Here is a 24,223-nt window from a genome sequence, read left to right as displayed (position 1 = left end):
CATGGGCAGAGATTTGGACATCCATAGTCTTCAAAGTCAAAGAATAGTAAAAGGTCAAAAAATGTCGATGTTGGCAATTTTTCCCTTTTGCTCTCCTTGAACTAGTTTCCTCAGGAACCTGTTTATTTTGCCGTCCTCTGAATAAAGCTATCAATCAGAAGTAGTTTTGACAGCAGTGTGTTGAGGACTAGAGGCAAATAATGATTTTAGCTGAGTCTGACAGTTAAATTCTTGCATGTTTTGTGGAAGGTGGAGACAGGAAAGAGATCCCATTCAAAAGACACAGGGGAATTCCTTCCATGAATACTTTTGAGACCACTTGAGGAACCTGAACATCCATGAGTCTATGAGAATGAGTTGAATCCCAGGGTCCTGAAAGAATTGGCTGATGTGGTTTCCAAGCTACTGTATTTGAAAGGTCACAAATGTCAGGCAAAGTACCTAGTGACTGGAAAAAGGGAAACAAAACACCTACTTTGAGGAAAGGTAGAATGGAAAGCCCAGAGAACTACAGACCTGACAGCCTCATCTCTATTCCAGATCCTCTTGAAGTCTGTGTTAAGGTACACTGAAGATGGGAGTGATTTGAGGCAGATAGACAGGAGATTGAATGGATAGAAAACAATTGCACAAAGAAAGACTTGCAGAAGTTAGTGGATGAGAAATTGTACATGAGCAGGCAGATTGTGCTTGTTCCTTAGGCTGTATAAAAAGGTTGAGGGACTAATTTTCCTCTTCTACTTTGCTCTTGTGAGGCTCTACCTGAAATACTGCATTCGACTCAGGCTCCCAGTGCAAGAGAGACCAGGACCAGTTAGAGTGGGTCCAGGAAAGGGCTAGATCAGAGCACTGGAGCATCTTTCCTATGGAGAAAAGCCGAGGGAGCTGTGCTTATTCATTCTGTAAAAAGAAAGTTCCAAGGAGAACTTACTGCATCTTTCCAGTACTTAAAGGGGGATTTTAAGAAAGATGGTGACAAGCTTTTTATCAGAGAGTGTAGTGTTAGGATGGGATATAGCTGTTTTAAACTAGAAGCAAGTAGACGTAGATTAGAAAGAAAGAAGAAATTTATCCTATGCGGGTGGAGAGGCACTGAAAAGGCTGCCCAGGGAAGCTGTGGGTGCCCCATCTGCAGAAGTGATGAAAGCCAGACTGGATGGGACTTCGGGCAACCCTGTCTAGTGGAAGGTGTTCCTGTCCATGGCAGGGAAGTTAAAACTAAACAATTTTTGAAGTTCTTTCTAACTCAAGCCATTCTGTGATTTTTAGGTATAAACTTTCTAGCTATTCTGGCTTTTAAAGCATTTTTTTGCATTACTCCTTCCAAATGTCTTATTGATTAGGTATCGCTTTACACTTCCATTGAGGGAGATGTCTTCCTACTTCTATTTTGACATTTTTTTTATCCAAAATTTGTAGGACACCTATCAGAAAAGTTTAACATATCCTACCTTTCATTATTTAGGCTTTCTCATTAAGACTGTTTACTGAAAATAAATCATCCTTCCTAAAAATTGCATTAGCATTGTTTGATAACTTTATAGTGTGTTTGCCTTATGTAAAATTGTCTGCTTCTCAGTAATTACTTTGTTTCACTGAAGGCAGAAGTATTTGTTATTTATACAAAATATTTGATGCTTCAAGATTGAAAAGAGGTTACTACAATGAATATAAACTCTATATGGAAGAATTTGACTGAATTGGATTAGTGATTGCTGTAATTAATTTTTCCAAATATTTTCTGTTACGCAGCATAACTTTCCAAAACCTTTACCATCTGTCTGCAAAAATTCCCATTTAGCTACAGTGAAAAGGTGGTATTTTGTTTTTGAAATAGACCTGTTAATTTCTCACCTACTACTGCCAAATAATTATCTCTCCTAAAGAGGGATAAGAAAGCTTTAATTTCCATGCCAGAATGGACTGATGGGGTGTTCAGTGTCCCATACTTAAAAATGGAAAAACAACACAAAACCAGAAGGTTTTGTTTATACTTTCTGGCCTGAAAGAGGCATGTCTGATGTGGGAATCCTGCGAAAATTAAGAGCAAGGAATGCTTTCTAAATTAGTTCTATTTTTATTTGCTTCAATTCAAATTAAGAATATCAGTTTTGAGTAAATACGCCCAAACAAGAGCTAAATAGAATTTTATTTCTCCATAATTCGTTTTTAATACAGTTTTAGTATCATTATGGAAACAGTCATTCAACTAGTTCTTTCTACAGGTAGTCCTGCAGTTTTTCATGCTGGATTTTGTTTTAACATTTTAAATATGGAGATGTGATTGCAACATGTGATCATTAGTCATGAGATATTTCCAAACTGGCTAGTTTGGATGTATAGAAATATAGAAATAATGTATTTCTTCCTTGCTCTTGACTTGGAATTAGTCAAGGGTGTGAAACTATATTTCTTCCTTTGCACTTTCCTTGTTTTTTTGAGACTACCTATACCCTGTACTGTCACAAAGGCAAATTTTGCTTATCCACAGTTTCCTATGTCATTAAAATATTTCTAATAGTTTAAATACATGTTTCTATCATGCATCATTCAGATACTGAAGTGTTACTTCATATTTTCCATAAAATACATGAAGTGACATTTATTTGATGCCTAAAGTTTTGGTCTTTCCCTTTATATATTTTGTGCGCATGTTTTTGTTGTTGTTTCAGTTTTCAACGGAATTGCATATTTTTTATTTCATTTAATGCTCATTTGTAAGTTGTACTTTATTAAGGCATATTTATAGCATATCACACCATTTCTTAACAAGGTGTGAAAAAAATGAGTCTTGACAGAACTTCTTAGGTTTGTTTATCTGTTCCAAGTTGGTTTATATGGGATTCCTACATCTCAGAGTAACGTTGTGACTGAATTAGCTGTGTGGAGTGGATAAAGTCTTCTTTTGTTCCTCTTCATTCAAAACACTTCATTTACATTAATTGGAATTGTTGTACTTCCTATCTTACAGTTTTTAAAAAGTGCTATAGGATAAGGAATAAGTTCATGCTTTCTTTCTTGTGTGGGCATGACAGTAATTAATCATGTCTCAGCTCTACAAAGAAAGAGATTTATATTTAAAAATAATATTGTTTAAAGCACGGAATTGCTCTGTATATAGCACATTCTATTTTAGAGTTTAAAACAACATTTCAGAGTTTAAAACATCTTTGAATGTTAATCTAATGAAGATTGATCTTTAATACAATAGAGACAATAAATGCATTTTACTTTGGGATTTTGGCTGCAACTAGATTGAGTGCAACTCCATCTACGATAGCAAATAAAACACTGCCGAAGTCTGTCAATCTCTGCACCCACCTTTATAGCATTAAATTTTTTATCTTCTGTAAGACAGATGACTTCATTAAAAAAAAAAAAAAAGCATCAAGGAAGTAATCCCTGTCCCAACTCAATTCCTGTGTTGTGCTTAGTAGTGGAGTGGGTGAGTGCTCATGGATTGATCCAGTCCAAAGCCTCACCTGGGCAGGTGCAAGAGTGTTATCAGTGAGGATTCGCAGTTATACTGCAGAGTTTGTCCATTGTCACTCTATATTTGCATGGATGTAGGCTGTACGTTGTCATCTGCTCAGTGATTATAAATACAAATTTCAGGCCGAGCCAAGGCAGTAACAAGAGCTTGCTTGACCGTGAAACCACCAGTGGTATTCTGCCTGCTTGCTCAAGCACAGAGAAATGTAAGCATGGCTTTTGCAAATCTTTGCAGACATGTTATCTAAATCACAATACGGTCATTCCATTGTGATTATTTTGAATCAAATGAGCCAGAACTCATTAACACAGATCTTTGAAATGCTGGAAGCAATCTGTTGTATATGATATTCTATATCATGTAGATTTTATACATCTTATTGTTGAAATTCTCCACTTTGTGATTCTTTTACAATTTCTTTTGAGTCACTGCTCCCCAGTGTAATGTAGATCATTCACTTTTGACAGATTTTAGCCTCATTTTATAGATCTATTTACATTAATTTCATTATGCCAAAGTGAAATAAAGGAAATTAAACACGAATTCGTAGTTTGGCAAGGCTAGAACAGTCCTTATTCCTGAAATTTGACCTAAATGCAGTTGTTATTATTTTAATATTTTTATATTATTTTAATAATTTTAGTATTTACTATTTTTTTCTCCTTTTAATGGAGTAATGGTATTGAAACTGGAGTTGGAACTAAAAGGAAGATGATCTGATTAGCTGTGCACAGCCACTGTAACCAAGTAAGAATTTATACTAATGAGCACAATGTGTTAGAATTACTAATGGTAGAGCAAAAGACAAAAAGCTAGGAAAGAAACTGTTTAAAAGGGTGGGCATAACCAGAGTGTTCTTAATACATTTCTGACTTGTATTTTCCAGAAGTACAAGGAAATGTCAGTTACAAGAAACCATTCTGCATTAAGTGGAAAGATTTTTATAGCTGTTAATAAATTACTCTTTCTGCTCAGTGCTTGATTTGCAGTATTGCTTTCAGATATACTGTACTAAATTTTTCTCTGAGACGCAGGCACATTGATTATCTTACCTTTCAGGTCAATGTGAATGGTAAAATGAGGAGAAATGAGAGATTACACCTGAAAGATTCTTTATGGAGTTCATTTACGATGCACAGACTGATTTGTATACATACAAGTCTACTGTCAATGACATAAAAAAATACCTTATAGTGTTAAAACAACACAAGCTGTCATTTAGCAGTTTACATCAGAGCATGATAAAGCTATTTACATTAAAATAAGAATAAATTGAGTGTATGAAATGTTTCATTTATTTTCTATAACGACATTTTTCTCCAGAGTGTATAGTAGATCCAGATTATGCATATTAAGAGCAGTTATGGTACTGAAAGGATATTTTGTCCTTTTTTCTTAAGATGTGCCTATGCTGTAAACATCTCTGAATCAATTGCTTTTTTTGATTCATTGCTTGTTTTCTCTGTATCCTCTAATTTTATATAAAGGAATTTGATTGCTTTTATATTAAAAATAACGAGTTTTTCATTGCATCATAACTACCTTTCAAAACTAGTTATTAAAGAGTTTGCAAGCAACCTCAGGTCTACAGTTTATAATTGCCAGAAAGGCATGTAATTATAAAATAAATTCAAGATATCTATTTTACAGATAAATTGTAGTGTCTACATTAAGACACGTTTTCTGTCTGTCATGGTGAATTCTGTTGTGACATGAATAAATGCAATGCTTCTCAATGGCAATGTAAAATAATAAATTTTAATTAGCATTACTACAATCAGAAATAAATACCACCTATCAGAAATATGTTTTATTTCTGTTTAACTCTCGATTCTTTGTTCTAAGGCTATAATCAGAAAATTTTTACAATAGATAAGTTCTTTGGCAGAGTTACTCACATATTAATTAAGCTAAATTTATATGGTATTAATCAAAATTATCTTTCATAAACAAGTAAACAGGATTAGGACTGCAGCATAGTTATTTATGTTGCTGAAGTTGCTGTTGATGAAGTCCAATTGGACTTTCATGTTCCTTATGATTTCAGGGATCTTTCATAGCACTCAGTTGTGTCTAAAAGGATGACTACTTGTTTAGGACTCACTCAGTGACTTCTGTTTTCTAACTGTACAGGAGCATTGTTTGGTTTTTTTTGCCCAACTTGCCCATCTGTACTATGGCTTATCTGAAATGAGGATGCCCTAATTGTGCATAGTCTTCAAGATTGTGTGGTAAGATTTGTTGATAAAATGACAGATAAAATTCAATGTGAATTAATGTAAAATATGTGGGGAAAAAAGCATCTCACCTTAAAAAATAAAATTATGTGATGATTCCTTGAAAATGGGATCACTAAGTATAGCAGCTGAGTGCTTAGGAGCAGTGAAGAAGACAAGTTGTACATGCTGTGTTACAAATTATTAGGGAAAGAGTAAAGAAAAGAACAAAAAATAGTATTATGCTACTTTATAACCTGTAATACCACCCATGCTCTAATGTTATTCTTTATTCTCTTTTTTAGTAATTTAATTGGAAATTTTTTTCACTACCTTCTTCCCAAGCCACCTGTCACAGTTTCCTCTGTTATGAATCCAGATGGAGAAAGCACACTTTATTTTTGTGCTCTGACTTCATCTTTCTTGAATACTCCTTCTGTAGCCAGAACAGCTGTTAGCCCTAGATGCTCTCTTTCAGATTTCCAAATAAGAGATTTTTTTTTATGCTTTCTCCGAGTTGCTCTTCAAACTATTTCTTATACCTTTTTGTTTTGTTTTTCTTAGCTTAAGGATGATGGAGATTATGCTCATTTCTGCTTCTCTTATATGGATACAACTTCAGATTTTAAAAGGATAGTCCTCCTGATTCTAATAATCTTTCAGTTCTGCCATTTAAATGTCTTATATTTGTTGCCCTTCCTCAATTGTATTTTTTTTCATAGGAGGTGGTATACATTTTCTTTTAATATGAAATTTTTAAATGTCTTTCATATCACCTGGAAGCATATAACCTTTCTGGTTATTCTCATAGCATCTCTTTATCATTCTCATTTTTGTATGATCTTTATTAAAGACAAGTGAGGTGCAAGAGCGTAGGTCTTTTTTCTTGCAGTGTGGCTCCTTAAATATTATATTTCAAAAGGGTATGTTGAGACCAGATCTGCTATTTTGATGTTTTGGGTTCCATTATAGTGACACATAAGGGAGTCAGTAGCTGTGTAACAATATGATACAGGTTGTTCCTTTATGGTAATTGAATTATTCCATGTCCCACATGTGTAATGGCATTTATTTTTAGACAAATAGCAGTTTCAAAATGCTAGTCAGGTTGTTCAGATTTAAACTTACATTCTCCTTTTTTTTTCTCAGACTCAATTTATCTGTTTGAATTGCTAATCAGGACAGATTAACCAGATTTTACTTCTTTGAGTAAAGATACCCAGGTACCTCATTGTTCTTTTATCTGCTGATCTTTCCCTCATCCCTTTTAACTACGGATGCCAGTCTTCACCTTCTTTATTAAATCTATTATTTGTGTGGCATGCATATGTAGGAGGTTCTTTTTTAATCTTCTTTGCATTTTATTTGGGTTATATTTCAGAGCAGCTTTTTCTGTCTGCTTCCCTGTTTATGCTTTCATTTTCTTTCTTCTGTTTGAGAATATAGAGTTCCTTCAGCTTCTTCCCTCGTGGACATATAATTGAAGATGATCCATTCTTTTATGCCACTAACATTCTTCCACTTTTCAGATTGATAGTTCTTAAGTGTTGCTATTGATTTGAAAAACCAACAGGTAGATACTTTATTGTTCAAATGAGGACTCTTCCTTTCATACAGCCCCTCCCTATCCTACAGTTGTCATGATTCCCAGGTGAATATTTCAATCAATCATTGCAGCTTTGCTTCTACGCATACCTTTCTCTCTGCTTCTGTGCATGGTGTGGTGAGAGTACTGAATAGAATACTGCTGCGTGTCCCAGTGTCAGCTTCCAAACTACCTAATTTTGGCCTCCAGATGTTCTTTCCAGTGTTTATTTGTTCCTACGATTCACAAGGACTGTATGTTACTGCCCCTAGTATGTTCTTGGGTTCTGGACAGATCATAGAAACATAGAATGGATTGGGTTGAAAGAGACATTAAGATCATCTAGTTTAAACTCCCTGCCATGGTAAGGGTTGTTACCCATCAGAACAAGCTGTCAGGACCCCATCCAACCTGGCCTTGAATGCCTCCAGGAATGGGACATTCACAGATTCCCTGGGCAATCTGTTCTGGTGCCTCTCCACCTTTTGAGAAGTTCCTCCTGACATGTAACTTAAATCTCACTTCTTTGTTTGAAACCGTTTCCCGTTTTCCTGTCATTATCAGACTACCAATCTCATGTTAGAGGAAGATTCAATGTTACTTCTCTAACAGTATTTAAAGTGAGAATAAGGTCTTAGTCTAGAGTGTAGGGAGAAGAAAAAATATGAAAATTAAAATATTAGAAATCATTTAACATTTTACCAGGTAAGAGCATCCCAGACATGATTTTCTTAGTAGTAGAGTTGTTGTATTACAATGGCAAGACTTCCTTCTTGTCTTATTCAAAGTTACTCAAGCCCTTCAGTTTACCTTTTGCAGCTTATTTTTTCACATACAGTATGTCTTGTTTTTCTTTTAAGGTGTTGCAATGAAAGCATTTTTTTTCTGTCTTTCTTTAACAGTCTGAAGCACATCTATGTCACTCTCAAAGCCATACCATCAGGAAAGCGCAACAATTCATTCTTAGTGTTTTAGGCTCTTGACACACAGATGAGAGTGAGTAGGTATTCCAAACAGCAATTAGTGAGTTATGTGTGCTATCAACAAAATTAAAGACATTGACAAATACTGAGAATGGAAAAAGTAATGTTATTTGCATGCATATTTAACAGTGTATGGGATTCTTCACAGTTATCAAATCAGGTACATTGTCAAATTACACAATGTTTACTATATATTATATATCATAGGATCATAGAATGGTCTGAGTTGAAAAGGACCTCTAAGATCATCTACTCAAAGATTGTCAACCCTGCTGTTGTGGGCAGGGTCACCAACCACTAGAGCAGGCTGCCCAGATCCACATCCAGCCTTGCCTTGAATGCCTCCAGGGATGGGGTATTCACAACCTCTCTGGGCAACCTGTTCCAGAGTGTCACCACACTGTGTGAAAAACTTCCTCCTAACATTGGACTGGATGGTCTTATAGGTCGTTTCCAACCTAGTGATTCTATGATTCTATGAACATCTAACCTAAATCTCCCCGGTCTTTGTTTAAAACCGTTTCCCCTGGTCCTATCACTATCAACCTGTATAAACTTGTATAGTCATTTCAGACCTGTCAAATTCTCACTTAAAAATCTTGAAACGTGCAGAGTTCTCCTAAGTGTAGAACAAGTAGAACTTAATGCTCTGAGGAAGAAATATTTTACTTTCATGCATTTGTCCTTAGCAATATAGAAGAATCATTTAAATAACATCAGCAAACAACTTGATAGAAAACATAGAGGGGAAAAAAAATGGATCCAGAATTTTGTAAAATGTTTTTGAGTGCTTTCCCAGACTGATTTAATTTATGTAGTGGTGTGTGAGTTTGCTTATGTCCATCAATTTAAACTTATGCTTTGCTTTGATTATAAACATGACTTGAGAGTAAAATGAATGTTTGCATAGTGCTTGGTATATGTAAATTGATACACGAATGCTGTTGTAAGTATAATTATTTTAACAGTGAAAGGCAAAATCCAGTTGACTAACACAGTTTTTAATTAGATTAAACATTTATAATTTTTGCAACACTTTCTACAAAATTAAATGCTTACATGCATGTATGCTTAATTAGTTCATTAACATATTGGGTCCAAATCAACTCATTTTATTTTCATTGTCTGAAAATAAATTTGAGTTTCATGCTACAGTTTTACTAGTCCAATATTCCTAACATGTATATGAAATATACATAAGTTTTTCAGTGGAGTATTCAGATTTAACTTATCCTGATTATTGCTGACTTAGAATGTAACTTTACAAACATAGCATCTGGCAAAGAGAAATCTTTCACCTAATTTGAAATCAGGAATCTCAGTAAGAGTATGATGATGCACTTGAAAATGCATTATAGCTCCTTTATATTTTCCTTTTAAGTTTGAAACTTTGTAAGTTAGAAAAAAAGTTGATAGGTTGCTGCCAGTTAGCAAAGAGCAGATGGTGTTTATTACTGTGACCAGTAAATTGTGGATTTGTGGGAGTAATAAACCCAATTAGCCAAATGTTGATTGTGCTTTTAAGTGTTGTACTTTTAGTACCGATCTCCGTACCTGTGCATATGCGCAGCACAAACTTATTTAATTGTGCGTTTTGAAAAATTGTGGCAGTGAACTTTTGCAGCCTGAATTGCTAGAATTCATAGAAATATTTGTTTAGATAACATATTTTAAATGAGTCAATATTACCTTGTACTTTATTTATTTCTATATATAATAAATTGGCTTGGCTGGGGTGAGTGTACAAAAGAGAGATTTTCTTTTTCTGTTCCACAGATGCCCCTTGCCCTTAATAGAATGTTTGCCTGACTTTGCTTTGAAGTGATGGGGCAAAATCATTATTAGCCTAGCATACTCTGCCTTTTCTAAAAATACTGCTCTTTTTGAACAGCTTTCCACTGAACAACAATCCATATGGGCTCTTTATGAACATGTGTCCGTAAGATCCATCCCTGCGTGCCCTCAGCCTCCCAAAGTGCTTCAGCTGGGCTGGCCAAATAGAGGCAGGGAAAATCAGCATCAGGAAATATCTACAGTGTATTTCATTCTTGAAATGCAGCCAAAACAGGGGAAGAAGTCAATAACCAAAGATAAAATATAATATAATATTACATCTTATACATTACTGAGGTGAAAAAGCAGGCAACAGTGCAGTCTTCTTGTTAGCAGAACTTGATCTTGCTGCATCTGAATCATACAAGGGAAAGTGTAACCTTTGTAACCAAGCCCAGTGATTTAATGGCAGTGATTTCTGCAGTCACACTCTGACCATCCAAAGAAGTAATAGGAGCGAAATACATATAGCAAGGTATATTTTGGATTTATATACATAGATATATATAAATATATATCATATACATATATATTTAGCAAACTTGACAGCTCTTCATAGTCTTTTTGTGTCTGTACAATGAATCTGGGTATCTCTGCAATTAAAATAATAAAACATGGCTGCACTGAGACATGTAGCACTGAGTCATAAACCCCTTAAACTTGTTAATTGACAATTAATATAGATCCAGAACTTTGATTGGTTTCTTGGCTTCTTCTCAATTACCTCATGTCAAAGTTAGAAACAGAATCACACAAAATAAAATGTTTGGGTGTCTGACAGATTACTGGGCTATTATAGATTATACTGCTAACTCATGTATTAATGAAGTATCTATTCAAATTTTCTGGCTAGGAAAGGGGTTTACCCTTTTAACAGAACAACCATTTAACAGAATAAAGATGCATCAAATACAAAACTTCCTTTTTTAAAAACACAATTTATTTTAATGCTAAGGCCCATTTAAATTTCTTCATTTAATGACACAACTTGTTACCAAATTCTTACAGAAAATTGCTTAAAATGAAGAGTGAGGGAATATTTTTGTTATCTCAGTATGGACTTGTGTCTGGAAGGTATTTGTCTAGAGTCATTGACCATCTGTTTCATGGTATTGTGCCAAAAATACATTTTCAGTGTAGGTTTAGATGCTTGCTTCGAGCTTGTAAATAGCCAGGAAAATATTACACCATCGTTTCCAAACTCACTATAAATATGAACTGCCAACACTTATGCTTATTTTTCGTGTAAATCTATCAGACATGGTAGCTTTAACGAGTCTAACTTTGTTATTCAGATTTGATTTATTATTGAGGTAATTCTGTTGGTTTAAATCAGAAATGAATTTCGCCCTGAGTTTTCAAGAAGCTGTATTTTTCCTTTGAGCGTTTCATATTTTGTCCACCTTTCTCCCTCTGTGCGAGTATAAGCTTTCTGCTCAAAGCCAACACAAACTGAGACAAAGAGCACTGCAGAGGAGAGGACACCTTCTACTTCAGCTCTGGGACCTCTGCACTGAAGTAGTGTAGTTCTGAGAAGACATTAGCACATCTACTTTGCAGTAGGTCTCCAGGGCCTCTCTCAAGGAGTATGCTCATTTTCTTCTGCTGCTGCTGTTTGCTGTCTCCTAACATACCTGGCTAAAATGGAATCTTGCAATTTGACCCTAACAAACAGGTTTCTTGTAAGCACTCCTCCAGAGACTGCAAACACTACAGAGCTTGAATAGGAAATAATATTGCATCGTCATCGGGAGCGCTAGCTGCATTTTGGAAAAGCCAAAATACTAGATTTTGAATGGATGTTGAGGTAAGCAACTACATACAGAATGAGAGAAACTTGCCCATTGCACAATCTATTGAAATTTATGTACTTATAAATTGTAGAGGGAAATAAAATTTACTTTCGTAATCCCCAAGTGCTGCTTTTACGTGGAGGGAAGTCCCCTGTGTATATCAAAAGGTGAGGTACTCTAAAGTAAATACTATTCTAAAATGAATGAAATAGTGGAAGTCCTGGAACAGGACTAGAATAAACCAAGTTTATCAGCAGATCTTAATCAGTAAGCCTTGACTCAGAAATTAATATTATCTTTATCTCCCCCCCTTTTTCTTTAGCAAAACACTGAATTCTGATAGGAACATTTTACTTATTTCATTAATAGATAAATATTTTTGTCAGAATAATTAGCTCTGAATATGGGAAGATTTTTTCTTCCCCCATGAAGGAGCTGATAACAAATGGTGAATTGAGCATACAAAGAAATCAGCCTATTTTGTGATGCCCAAGTCATTGCTATTTCTGTTTCACTGTTTCTAGGACTAAAAAAAAAAAATGTAGTCTCTCACTTCAGGACTTTGTATTGCTTATCTTACAGTGGGAAGCATTTGTATGTCTCATTCTTTTTTTTCCAGGCTATGCTACTTTTCTGTGTATAGAACAAAAACAGTCACTCATACACTTTTCCTGAATGACAAGCATGTTCTTTTTTTCTGCTTGTAAAGCCCAATCTATATGGTGTTTATAAAATAGACAGTGTTCTACTAGGGTTGTATATGGGCTGCATCAAACATGGAAACAGTTATTCTTCTAAATGTCAATGTTCATTTTCTTTCACTTGTATTAAATTTGAAACTCAGATAGTAATGCTGTGTTAAGTAACTTTAGGCTCAGTTATATTTATGCTGTCCTGAGATGCTCAAAATCTTTCCTAAAACGTGGTGGAGATTTTTAATTTTGAAAGAACTACTGGTTAGAGCTTTACATAATTAGGTAAGATAACAGGAAATTACATAATGGTTCGCTCAATTTGTTTACCAGCTTTCTTGTCACCATGTGCAGAGGAGAGGTAGGGAGAAGGTAGGATATGGTTTTAGATAGGATAGGATTTATAGGGAGCATTTCATATGTTTCTGTATGGTGGAGTGACTTTCTGCATCCTTGTGAGGATGTTGGCTGTGGGAATATTGCCTTGTGGCTCAGCACTGTGGCTCGTGAAAACATCATGGAGCTTTGGGAGAAATGGAAACAAGTAATGTAGTGAAAAGATGCTTGCATGCCTTGCAGTGGAAATTGTTTTGTTATAGAGCAGTTACTGTTGTTTAGCAGAATGGTTAACTAATGAGTTGTTAAGTATTGTATGTGAGCACGAGGGTATAAGAAAGGATCCTGTTCATAATAAAAAAAACCTTCTATCTTTCTGTCTCAACTGAACCCTGGCACCCATGTGGTTACCCTGCCACAATTGACTCCAACAGGGGTGACTTAGCCCACAGCATCTCATGTTTTTAGCTTTTGGAAGACTCCACCAGACCTCACTAGGTCCTGTGTCCCACCTTTGGGGATGTTCACAATATTCCTTTGCATATACAGACAGTGGTCTAAACATGGTTCTCACAAGCAAACTGAGCATTAGATAATTGGTTAGCTCATTCAAAGGCATGGTTATCCCGTATTGACAGAGTCCTATGTATACAACCAAAGAGTTCACTGTTTGATTGCTTTTTTGAGCATTAAAAAATGAGGTAGTCACAAAAGTCCCAGCTGCTATCTGCCTACCTCCTTGACCTCTATTTGTGGCTCCCAAGCCATTGAGACTGCTTCAATGCAAGGAGCCAAGGGCAGGATTCCCTGCCAGGGCAAGGCACGCACAGCTTACTTGGATAATCTCAGTCTGCCAGCTAGTCTCCTAGGATCAAAACCTAATAATAATAAAGAAGTAATAATACTAATTTTTAAAAAAGTGTTTGGTCAGATTCCCTTATTTACACAGTAAGAAAAAAAACAACTGGATTTTTACTGAATCTGTCAGAAATCTGGGGCTTCAAACATTTTTGTTGTTGTAATTGTTACTTATTTTCTAGTTTCTGTATGTAGGCATTAGTATTTTATCATTACTAGCTAACTGTATTTATTTGCTAATGCAGCTCATATCTTGTTCAATAAGACAGTGAGGATACAAGTATGCTAATATTAGCTACAGGCTGCAGTACAAATTCACTTTCTTTTCACCATCATCTTTATACAAGACAAATGCAATAATGGAGCTGTGTCTGTTTACCTTGGATGCCTGCTTGAAAGTTCAAACTCCCACTGTGTTCATGTCCTGGACATAATTTGCTTTAATGCATATACTGAATAAACTTATGATTATAGATAAATGCTAAGGATTGGTGGTGCCCCTAGTACTTAGTGATGCTGGGAAGACTGAGGACAGTGGTAGAATTTCTGATACTGTTCATTAGCTTTTTTGCAACTTCAGACAAAATAGCAGCCGTTCATTTTTTTCAATTGCACGTAACTGAACGCTTCCTGATGTATGTTTTCAGAGTAGAAGGTGGATGAAGTGTGAATGTCTGTCTGCTACATAATCAATAGAATTAAAATCCCTAGCCACTTATTTCCGGGGAAGTGATTAAAATCCACTTTGTACATAGTTTATGCTGGCTATACTGCTCCTTTGCAGCAATATTTCAAGGTAATTATTAAGCAGTTTATAAAGTACTTAAGCATAAATGTTTAACATAAATCTTCATAGACTCTATTTTAATAGTTCTGTTCCATTCAGAGAGCAAGTGTTATCGAGCTTTGACTGGCCCTTTTGTACCAGCCATACAGCACTTTCAGCTTTGGAAAGGCATATTTTCCTAATATTTAGAGGCACTAAAGGGATGCAGCATAAATTCTCTCTGATTCTACTGTAATCAGTGAAGTGTAAGTGGCACAAAAGATTTCATCTTTTAACAACCTTTCTGCATGTGCGTTCCCTGCAGTGAAGAGAAAGCTCTGCTGTTTGCTTGACCTTCTCTAATGAGTCTTCACATGCATGGGATTTCATTTTTGAAATCTTACTTTTATAGATTAAGTCCTAGGGTTAGTATATAGTTTCAGATTAAAGTTGAAATTCAATCTTTGCCATTCCTTTCTCATCCTCAGGCTTATTTCCATATGAAATTTAATAAATCTGAAGAGAGCAACTTCTGCTAGGTAAAGTTGGCCCTGGAAGATGCATAGTTACAGTTTTAGTAGAGACTTAGTAGTGTTGATACCATGATGATTTAAAAAGATGGGATTTATTGGAAGAGTTTGCAACTTTTATTAGATCAGTTGGGAAAGTTAGAACACATTGCAAGCACACAAGCATGAAAAACGTTGTTTTGAGCTTCAAAGCTTGTTCTTTTTTTCTGCAGCTGTACCACTTGCTACTTCCCCCCAGGCATTTTATCTTACTGAAGTTGGTGATGTTAATCTAGGTGGAAGTAGATTTTGCCTTTCGTGTTTATTTCTTCCTGTGATTATGTACTTTTTTCTTTGATTGTTTAACCAATATTGAAGGAAGTTACAACAATTGCAACAAGAAGGGTGTCAGTTGATTTTCTTAGGTGGCAAGTGATAGAATGCGAGGAAATGGCCTCACACTGTGTGCCCAGGGAAGCCTAGGTTGAACGTGAGGAAGAATTTCTTCATGGAGAGTGTGGTCAAGCATTGGAATGGGCTGCCTAGGAAAGTGCTGCAGTCCCTGTCCCTGGAGATATCTAAGAGATGGCAGAACATATCACTGTGGGATCAGGTTTAGTAATGGGACTCTTCGGGTCAGGATGATAGTTGGACTTAATGGTCTTGAAGGTTCTTTGGTTCTATCATTTGTGATCTTCCTGGAGTTTCATCTGTTTTCTTTTTTTTTTTTTCTTTTTTTTTTTTTTTATACCAGCTGTCCTTGAATGCTGTTCATATTGTCATGGAAATGCAGATACAATTGTACACCTTTAGTCTCAGATTAGCTTAATCCTTATTGAAGCACAGGCCAGAGTACTGTCTCTTCATATTTAAACACAATTTCAAAATGTCCTGAGCAAATGCTGGTGGATCTCTGTCAACTTCCAAAGACATCGTTTGATATTCAGAAATATTTTGGAAAGCATTAACATACTAAGTTGAAGAAACTGTTGATTGCAGAATACCTGATTAACTCCCCTCCTTTGGTACTTTATGCTGACATAACAGTAATGCCTTATTTAATTACTGTTCTGACGAAGAATTTTCAAGTAGACACCTCTCTTCTTCATACAGCAAAAAAAGCAGTGTATGTGTCACAGGAATTGAACACTGTTTAAGAGTATTTGCAGCATATCAGACAAATTCCAGTGCTCTGCAAATTCATCTCTGAAAGCAGCCTGGATATCTGGAATGATCTGTTTGTCTACCTGACTTTTGTTCAGTTACTGACAAAACAGATATTTGAAACCCAAACATGAAATAACGCTTATTTTAAAATCAATATGTAAAACATCAATTCTTAGAAACCTATCAAAAGCTTGAGCTTTGCAAAATATATTATTCTTCCACTAAAGCAGACTATCTCAGGAAAGAACATACTCATTCTTTCAACTGTGTCATCTAATAAACAGATGTCTTGTTTAGTGCTTAGCTAAATCTAAGCAGCTTCTGTCCATTTTTCTCCTAAAGACAAACTTCCTGGGTTTCAGCTAAACCATGAAAGCTTATAGGTCCTTTCCAAGGTAGGTGAGAAAATAATTTCATTCTCCACAGTTGTATGAATTATGTCTAGAAGTAAGTATAGTATTTTTTAAAAATAAGAATAAGCTTTTCTCTTCAAGCAACTCATTTAAGAAGATTTATCAGTTTTTAAAAGTGCTCCTTGGTTTAAAATAGTTTTCTTATTTACTTCCTAGTTCAATTTTGTTGGGAAATTGCTTGGACCAAGAGGAAACTCCTTGAAGAGGTTACAAGAAGAAACAGGTGCAAAAATGTCTATCCTGGGAAAAGGCTCCATGAGGGATAAAGCTAAGGTACTGTATCTGGGTTCTGATTGCAATTAGTGTTGATACAGAGACAGCCTTAGCTGTCTATTTATTAATAACTCAATAGAGTTAAGCTAGATTCTGACTCTAAAGGCTTGTTTGTTGTTTTTCAAGTTGCTTTAATTGCTTCCTTCCCTTGTAATCAGAGGCCACCACAGTTACTTTACCACTGCTGTTATTTAAGTAATTCACTGAAAGAGAAACACTCTTAATTTATTCTGAGAAAAGCTTATTTCTCTTGAGAAATTTTAACTTGTTAAGATTACTGCTGTCATGTCAATGTACAATTTTTTTTGCTTTGTTTCTTTAGGCTTGTTTTTATTGTTTATTTGGAGATGCTACTTTTCTGAAAGGTTGAATACTTATTCAGAGCGCAGTTTAAAAAAAGATTATGAAGTGAAAATTTGACTTTAATATGTTTAAAAATGCACTACAGATAAAAGAAAAAAATCTTTTATATAAAATTATAAATATATAAAAAATCAAGACACCTTCAGTAATTCTTTGCATCATCAAGAAGTTTAATGCACAAGCAAGTACATGTTGTACTGTATAGAACAGTAACATTGCAGTCAACACAGAAATAATGACTGCTAGTTTCACTGAACTGTAGATAGCTTTTAGTAATGCTGCACAGTATTCAGTTTTCCTTTCTGTCACGTTTGTCATTCATCTCAGTAGCTAAAATAATGATAGAAATAACATGCCATAGTAAAGGGAAGGCTAATCAGGATTGTACCATTGTTATGGTTGTTATTATTTGGTCTTGGTAATGCGTATCAACAGTCACACTTGCATTATGAGATCTCCAATGGCAATATTAAAAATAAAACAAGAAAAGGCAAATTAGGCACACAGAGTGTATTTCATTTTTTCAGTGGTTTCTTTATGACATTGGGCATACTGACACTTCAATTATCTATTTAACACTATATTTCAAAATAATAAATGCTGATTACACTACAGATTTCATTTTTAGTTGGTGACAAGTACAATATTTTACAACTTCTGGCTTACTTCTGGAATTATAGAAAATGACTGCCTGGACAAATGAATGTGAGTGCTGTTAAGTACAGTAATTTGCATCTGTACTTCATTTGCCAGCTCCATTCTCAGCCACCCACTCAGATCATTATTGCCAAAAGCAGCAATTGCCCAGACAGCGAAGTGTGAAGAGCTTGTTACCAGATAAAGAGGTTTAAGCACATAAATAGACGAAGTCCTCTAATTTTGAGATTGGTCACTCTTTTTTATCGTGTTTGAATTCCATCTTACTGTAACAAACAGTGCCATCATGGCAGTTCACTCGTGATTATGTCATCGGAAACAAAATTCTGCGTGTTTTTTTTTTCTTCTTTATTTTTTTTTCTCTTCATACAGTATTTAGGCCTGAAGAGCCATATGAAGTATGAGTTTCACTGAACATCATTCATATGAGAAGGGGTGTGGAAGTGAACCTCTGTAGTAAAATAGTGTTAAATTTGGCAGTGACGGAAGCAACTTCTATAGAGAGGGCCTCATAAGCAACTGTTTTTTTAATCCAATTTATACATCACTGACTCGAAAGAAAATTAACCTCTATGCAATTACAGTGAGAGATAGGAATTATCTGATCTATATACATCACTGTTGTTGGTTCCAAGGAAAAGACACTGAGAATGTCCATGGGATGGATAATAATTGCAATAAACATTTCAGAGAGGATATTTTAGGTTGAGAACCTGATAAAACTTAAAGAAAATACATTTAACTGTGCATATAAATAATGACCTAAACTGCTGTGTCACTAAGGAAAATGCAAGTTGCTCTTCTTAAAACAGTTTTCTTGCTATAAAACAAGCCTATTTGCCTCATTTATGCAGCTTTTCTTTTTACTGATTTAAATACATAGTGCCAGAGTATGTAGGCTTGTTGTGGTGATTTCATACCACACTAGAAATCAGTTAACATGTATAGACTGATTTCTCTTCCTTCTGAAGGAATTTTCAAGAAAAATCTGTGTAATTTCTGTCTGTAAACTAGAACATCCTTAAGACTCTATATGGTATGCCACGGGCCAAACCAGTTCCCAGGCAGACTGCCCACATGCAAGCTTTTCCCCACTGGCCAGCCGAGGTGGCTGCTCAGCTCCATTGATGCAATGGAAGCCAAGTGTTAGTGATAATCTTGATGGAAACGAACTAAATAAATTTACACCTGAAATTCTTAGTGCTCAGAAAGAAGTGATACACCAATTTGTGTCTTACGATGCCAAAATGATGGCAGCAAACATTTGGCTCTGTGGTGAAGCACTCTGGGCATATGCTGTAGTATCATGTGAGTGGAGGTGCACTTTCTAATTTTGGAAACCTTTTCTTATTAAAGGACATTTATTTCATTTTCAGAATTTTCTTATTCTTAAAAAAGAAATCTGCGTGCACATTTCAAAGGTTATAGAACTGGGGCTGTTTCTTTGCCAAGTCTTGAACTGCTGATTAGAGTGACGAGTTCTTTGCAGAGCTGCTTTGCCTACAGTGCATGAACAGGCAATTTGAAAAGGCAATGCATCTTAGTTAACATGAATAATATCAGCAACTCCACCAAGCTTATATACATCTCTCAGGAAGTTGTGTTAGAAATTTTTAAAGAGATGCCCAAAAATAACTGCAGCAGTTTTGCAGAATATTCCTACAGATATAATGAAAACTGCAGTGATTCTTTCAGATTGCTGCGGCTAATGCGAGTCCCTAAATCTTTATGCTTAAGCTAATGCCACTGGCTCAGCAGAAGTTCATTTTTCTATAATGGACAGAACCTGAGGGGAATGATCCTACAGAGTTCTGGCAGGGAAAACATCGCGAGGTGCCACATTACCTCTAGGCACACTAAGAGACGACTCTGGAGTTTAGCTTCTTCTTCCTTTTGATTTGTACTTCTAATGTTGAATGCAGGTAAACTGTGAAAATTGTTTTAGTGAAATAACTCCATTTATTTCTGAATCAAAGAGAAGTTATTGTTCAACATTATGAGCATAGTTGCAGTCGTTGTAAGAACACAGCCAGGATCAGTTCTCACTGCCTTGGTGACCAGCATGATGCCATTAAAGTTTGACGTTCCTGTAGTAATACTGTATTGTAAGTATGCAAAGACATTCTTCAGAACAATTAGTGATGAAATTAAACGTACCAAATTTATTGGCTTTTGATTCTTTTCCCTTTTTTTTTTTTTCCAAATAACATTGGACACAATAGAAGGGTAAACAGTCAAACTGAACTGAAGAGAAACCTCATGAGTGGAATGAATTGATTTCCTTTATACTTTGAAGCACATTTGCTCCTTTTCAGCCATACAGTGAATGCTTTCCACTGTCTTAAAAAAACCAACTATATATATGTATAGATATAAAATAGAAATGCATGCAGTGAGGTGGAATAGCTTTTCAAAATATGCCATAGCAGAGAGAGCATAGAATTTCTTTAAAATAAGCAAGAAAAAATGTAGCATCTTAAACATATCAGTATCTTGAGCGAGGTACATGAAAGCAGATACAAGGAAGAATGCTTGTTTTTTTTTTTCTCAGGAGAGAGCAGAATCTTAGCCTTGCACTATTTCTTCAAACCTGCCACCTCAATTTAAAGCTTTACTGCTTGGAGTATGATCAACAAGCTAGTTTTAAGTTTCTGCCCATGTCCGCATCCCCAGATGCCCAGCAGCAGCCCTTCACAGCTCAGAAATCACTTGTGCAACTTAGCCAGTTTAACTTGATTCCTATTTCTTTACTATAAATCACAGAGAATTAGAGGACCAACTTGCAGCTTTGAAAAATCACATCAACTGTTTTCTGTGACTCAATGGTTGCCAACTACTGAATGAACTTTTAACTGCTTTCTTCTTCAAGTTTCAATTATTTAAAATAATGACTAAAATAATAGTTACTAAAGCATGAAAGCAGGACTGGGCTTGTCCTGTTAGAGAGGATTTCTTGCGTGAGCTTCTATTTCTTAAAATTATGGGTGTTAAGACTTCGTTGGCAACTGCTAAGAATTGAGAACTGAACACACAGAGAACATACAGTTCATTCAGTGAGAAATGTGTCATCTTTATTGGGGTTTTTAACAGCTGTTTTATGTGAGAACCTTAAGAAAGAATTTGAAGATATGGGAAATTGTAGTGGATCCTGGTCTGTTCGGTGCAATGTCCTGCCTGCAGTCCTGTAGCCTTTAAATATAGGGTTACATTTCTTACAGGGTTAAGGTCACATATGTAATGTTACATAGTGCCCAATAACTTTGCGGTCGGAACTACGATATATCTTTTCATTAGAAAAAGAAGTGTATTTGCGTATGTCATATTTCATTACAAATGAAGTGGCCCCATTTTGAGCAAGAATAATTTTGAAGGACACTAGAATGTTAAAAAAATGAACTCTGCTTTGGTTCCTTAAAACAGAAACTGCAGGTTTACTTCCAGCCTGCTGGGAGTTCTGATCTGTACTTTGTGCATACTCTTTGAAATGTTTGTTATTAGGTAAGATCTTTCTGTTTCATTATCATCTTCAGCTGTAAAATCTCCAAGGGAAATATAGAACAGTGTGTGACATTGGATTTAGAGAAATGGCTCACATACAGAAGCATCAGTAACTACTTTTAAATCACTAATTGGTGCTCACCCAATTAATCTTTTTCTGTAAGATTTTTCTTTGCCTTGTGTAAACATTATTAACTGGTTGTTATCTCTTCAACCATGACACCTTCGAGCTTAAAGACGTTATCCCTCACAAGAGGGTTATGACCAAAAGCAGGATTAGGCCTTTAGCATGCATTCAAGAAATCAGCAGGAGTATCAGTAGCACACCACTTCTGCTGCAGCAAGTTTTTCCTTTCCAAAATCTCTCTACCTCCGTGATACAGTTTTCTTTAAAGCGTCTTTTATTCTTAAAGCTGATTTTACTAATAGTAGACAGTGAGTCTAACAACACATTCACTTCTATAGTCTCATGGTTCATTTGCACACTTGCTCACAATTACTTGGTTAAAGCAATGTTTGGGAGTCCAAATCTGGTTGGTGAAGATAATCCTAGCAAATCAATGATAGGTGTTCAGAAAGTCCTTCAGATGTGATGTATATGGTATCCCATAACCTTTGTTACTGGTTACCAGAGATTAATGGTCCTTGGGAAGTTTTCATGTGACACCTTCTTAGTGGTTCTGAATTTTGCTTGTAACTATTTCTCTATTGAAACTTGCACATGTTTACAGAACCAGTTCACTCAAAATCGCATGGAAGGGGCTTCCATTAAAAATGTTTGGTTGCTCACTTTTCACTGTTCCTCTTAGGTGTCTTACTGTCCCCACACATCTTTCACCAGCTCCCCAGAGCTGTGCAGATCAACTTATTCCTACAAGGTTGTTTATTCTATTTTTATCCAGAAAATTCCACTTTACCCAAAGTGCGACAGCAACTAGGAAAAGAGAATCATCTTCTCTATTTCTCATCCTTTTTAATTCTTTATCAGAAAGCTCAGCAGTGGGGCTTGTTACTAATGCAAGATCTGGCCAGTCATCTACTGAGAATTAGCAATTTTGCTGAGTGATGGAATCATAGAATCACCAAGGTTGGAAAAGACCTACAAGATCATCCTACACCTATCACCAGTCATCCTCTCTAAACCATGTCTCTCAACACAATGTCTAAACATCCCTTAAACACCTCCAGGGTCGGTGACTCCACCACCTCCCTGAGCAGCCCATTCCAGCACCTGACCACCCTTTTGGAGAAGAAGTATTTCCTAATATCCAGCCTGAATCTTCCCTGGCACAACTTGAGGCCATTCCCTCTGGTCCTGTCATGATCTATCCTTTGCTCTTCAGCATCTCTCAGCCAGACCCTCCTTGAGTCAGTAGTAATAAACAGATCTCCTAAGCTTGCTAAGCTGGCATCATAACAGAAGGAATAATTCCACAGGACAGGGGAATCCTAGAATGAATTAATTCTTAAGAAAACTTCTTAGCCTTTTTGACTCTGTGAGATGAATTATAGATGACAAATTTTAGGTACTAAATTTTGGAAACTAACTCATTCAATCTATAATTTGTCTTTGATTTATTAAAAAAAAAGCGGTAAATATCAAACAATTTGCAAAAGTTTATGTGATTATTAGAGGAAACTGAACTAAGCTGAACTTTCTGAAGTGCTCAGGTTTTTTTCTTTTCTTTTTTTTTATGAAATGATTTGTAAATACAGCAAAGACTTATGCTTCTGCATACAAGGAAAATTAAAATGCGAGTTTCAAATTACAAAAATGGTAAAAAATATAGACATCACTATATAATCTTTGCCTTCTTATGTGTTGATTACTGATGAAAAAATAAAGTGCATTGGTTATATACAGAGGTAGATTAAAAAAAAACAGAAAATTTGGGTACTCATTAGGTACTCAAAATTTTTGTAATTTAAATTGAAAATTGGTGTATTTATCTCTTTTGACTCCTAAATAATATTGGTAGTATCTCCACTACTACTCTCCAGTGTCTCAGAAGTGTTTGTCCTCAACAGTTGAAGCCAGTAACAGTTTTGCCAATGAGGAATAAACCATTTGGCTGAGTGAGAGAAAGAAATTCAAGTACAAAGATAGTATTCCATATTTATTCTTTCTGTTCTGAATTAATAGTGATGTAGGATTGCAAAAAAGAGACAAACAGCTGGCAAAACAGGAACATGGAAATGTTAACTCAAGTCTCTATTGAAAATAATATGTAGTAACAACAGATTACATGGTTTCTGTTTTGCCAACTTGTAAACATTGAGTAATTTTTTGACCTGGAAACTGTATAGTTTTTTTGTTTGTTTGTTTTTTTGTTTTTTTTTTGTTGCTGCTATTTGTAGAAAACAAGTTGTTCTAAGTACAACATAAAAACTGTAACACATGCTGTGTACACAGGTATCATGTATTTGGAACAAGCAGCCTAGTAACTCAGCTCTAATCTCCCCCTCTGAGATGGTGCCAATCTGACACCTAAAAAACAGAGTTTGGCATCCAGATCTGTGCCAGATTCTTCTTGATTTTGGAAGTCGTTCAGAATGTATGGGCTGGAGAATCCTTGTGCTTGCTGGTACAGTTCAATTATTGCTACTGCACGCACAGGTACTCTGTTGCCTCAGCTCATCCCAAAAAATTGGTTGTAAAACCTTTCAGCCAGTGAAGACCTGTTCCTCTCCAACAGGTGGTAGAATTTTCAAATGCCAATGGCTAGTCATTGTTAAGTCAGAGTGAAATAAATAAATAAAATGAGTAAGAAGAAAATTATAAGTAAAT

The 24,223-nt window shown here is 35.6% G+C and overlaps 1 protein-coding gene across 1 annotated transcript in view; it reads left to right on the top strand.

The window, feature by feature from the left end:
• Window positions 1-24,223, top strand: part of KHDRBS2 (KH RNA binding domain containing, signal transduction associated 2) — a 298,020-nt gene that overhangs the window by 84,604 nt on the left and 189,193 nt on the right. The window contains exon 3 of the mRNA XM_065730854.1: window positions 16,801-16,917. Within this exon, the coding sequence (XP_065586926.1) occupies window positions 16,801-16,917 (117 nt within the window). The remainder of the gene's footprint in view (window positions 1-16,800; window positions 16,918-24,223) is intronic.

Source organism: Cyrtonyx montezumae, unplaced genomic scaffold (genome assembly GCF_038088225.1).
Source record: "Cyrtonyx montezumae isolate F1298 unplaced genomic scaffold, pur_monq_1.0 scaffold_13, whole genome shotgun sequence".
NCBI classification, from domain to species: Eukaryota; Metazoa; Chordata; class Aves; order Galliformes; family Odontophoridae; genus Cyrtonyx; species Cyrtonyx montezumae.
The sequence above is the reverse complement of the archived record's forward strand: the minus strand, read 5'-3'. Positions and strand labels throughout refer to the sequence as shown.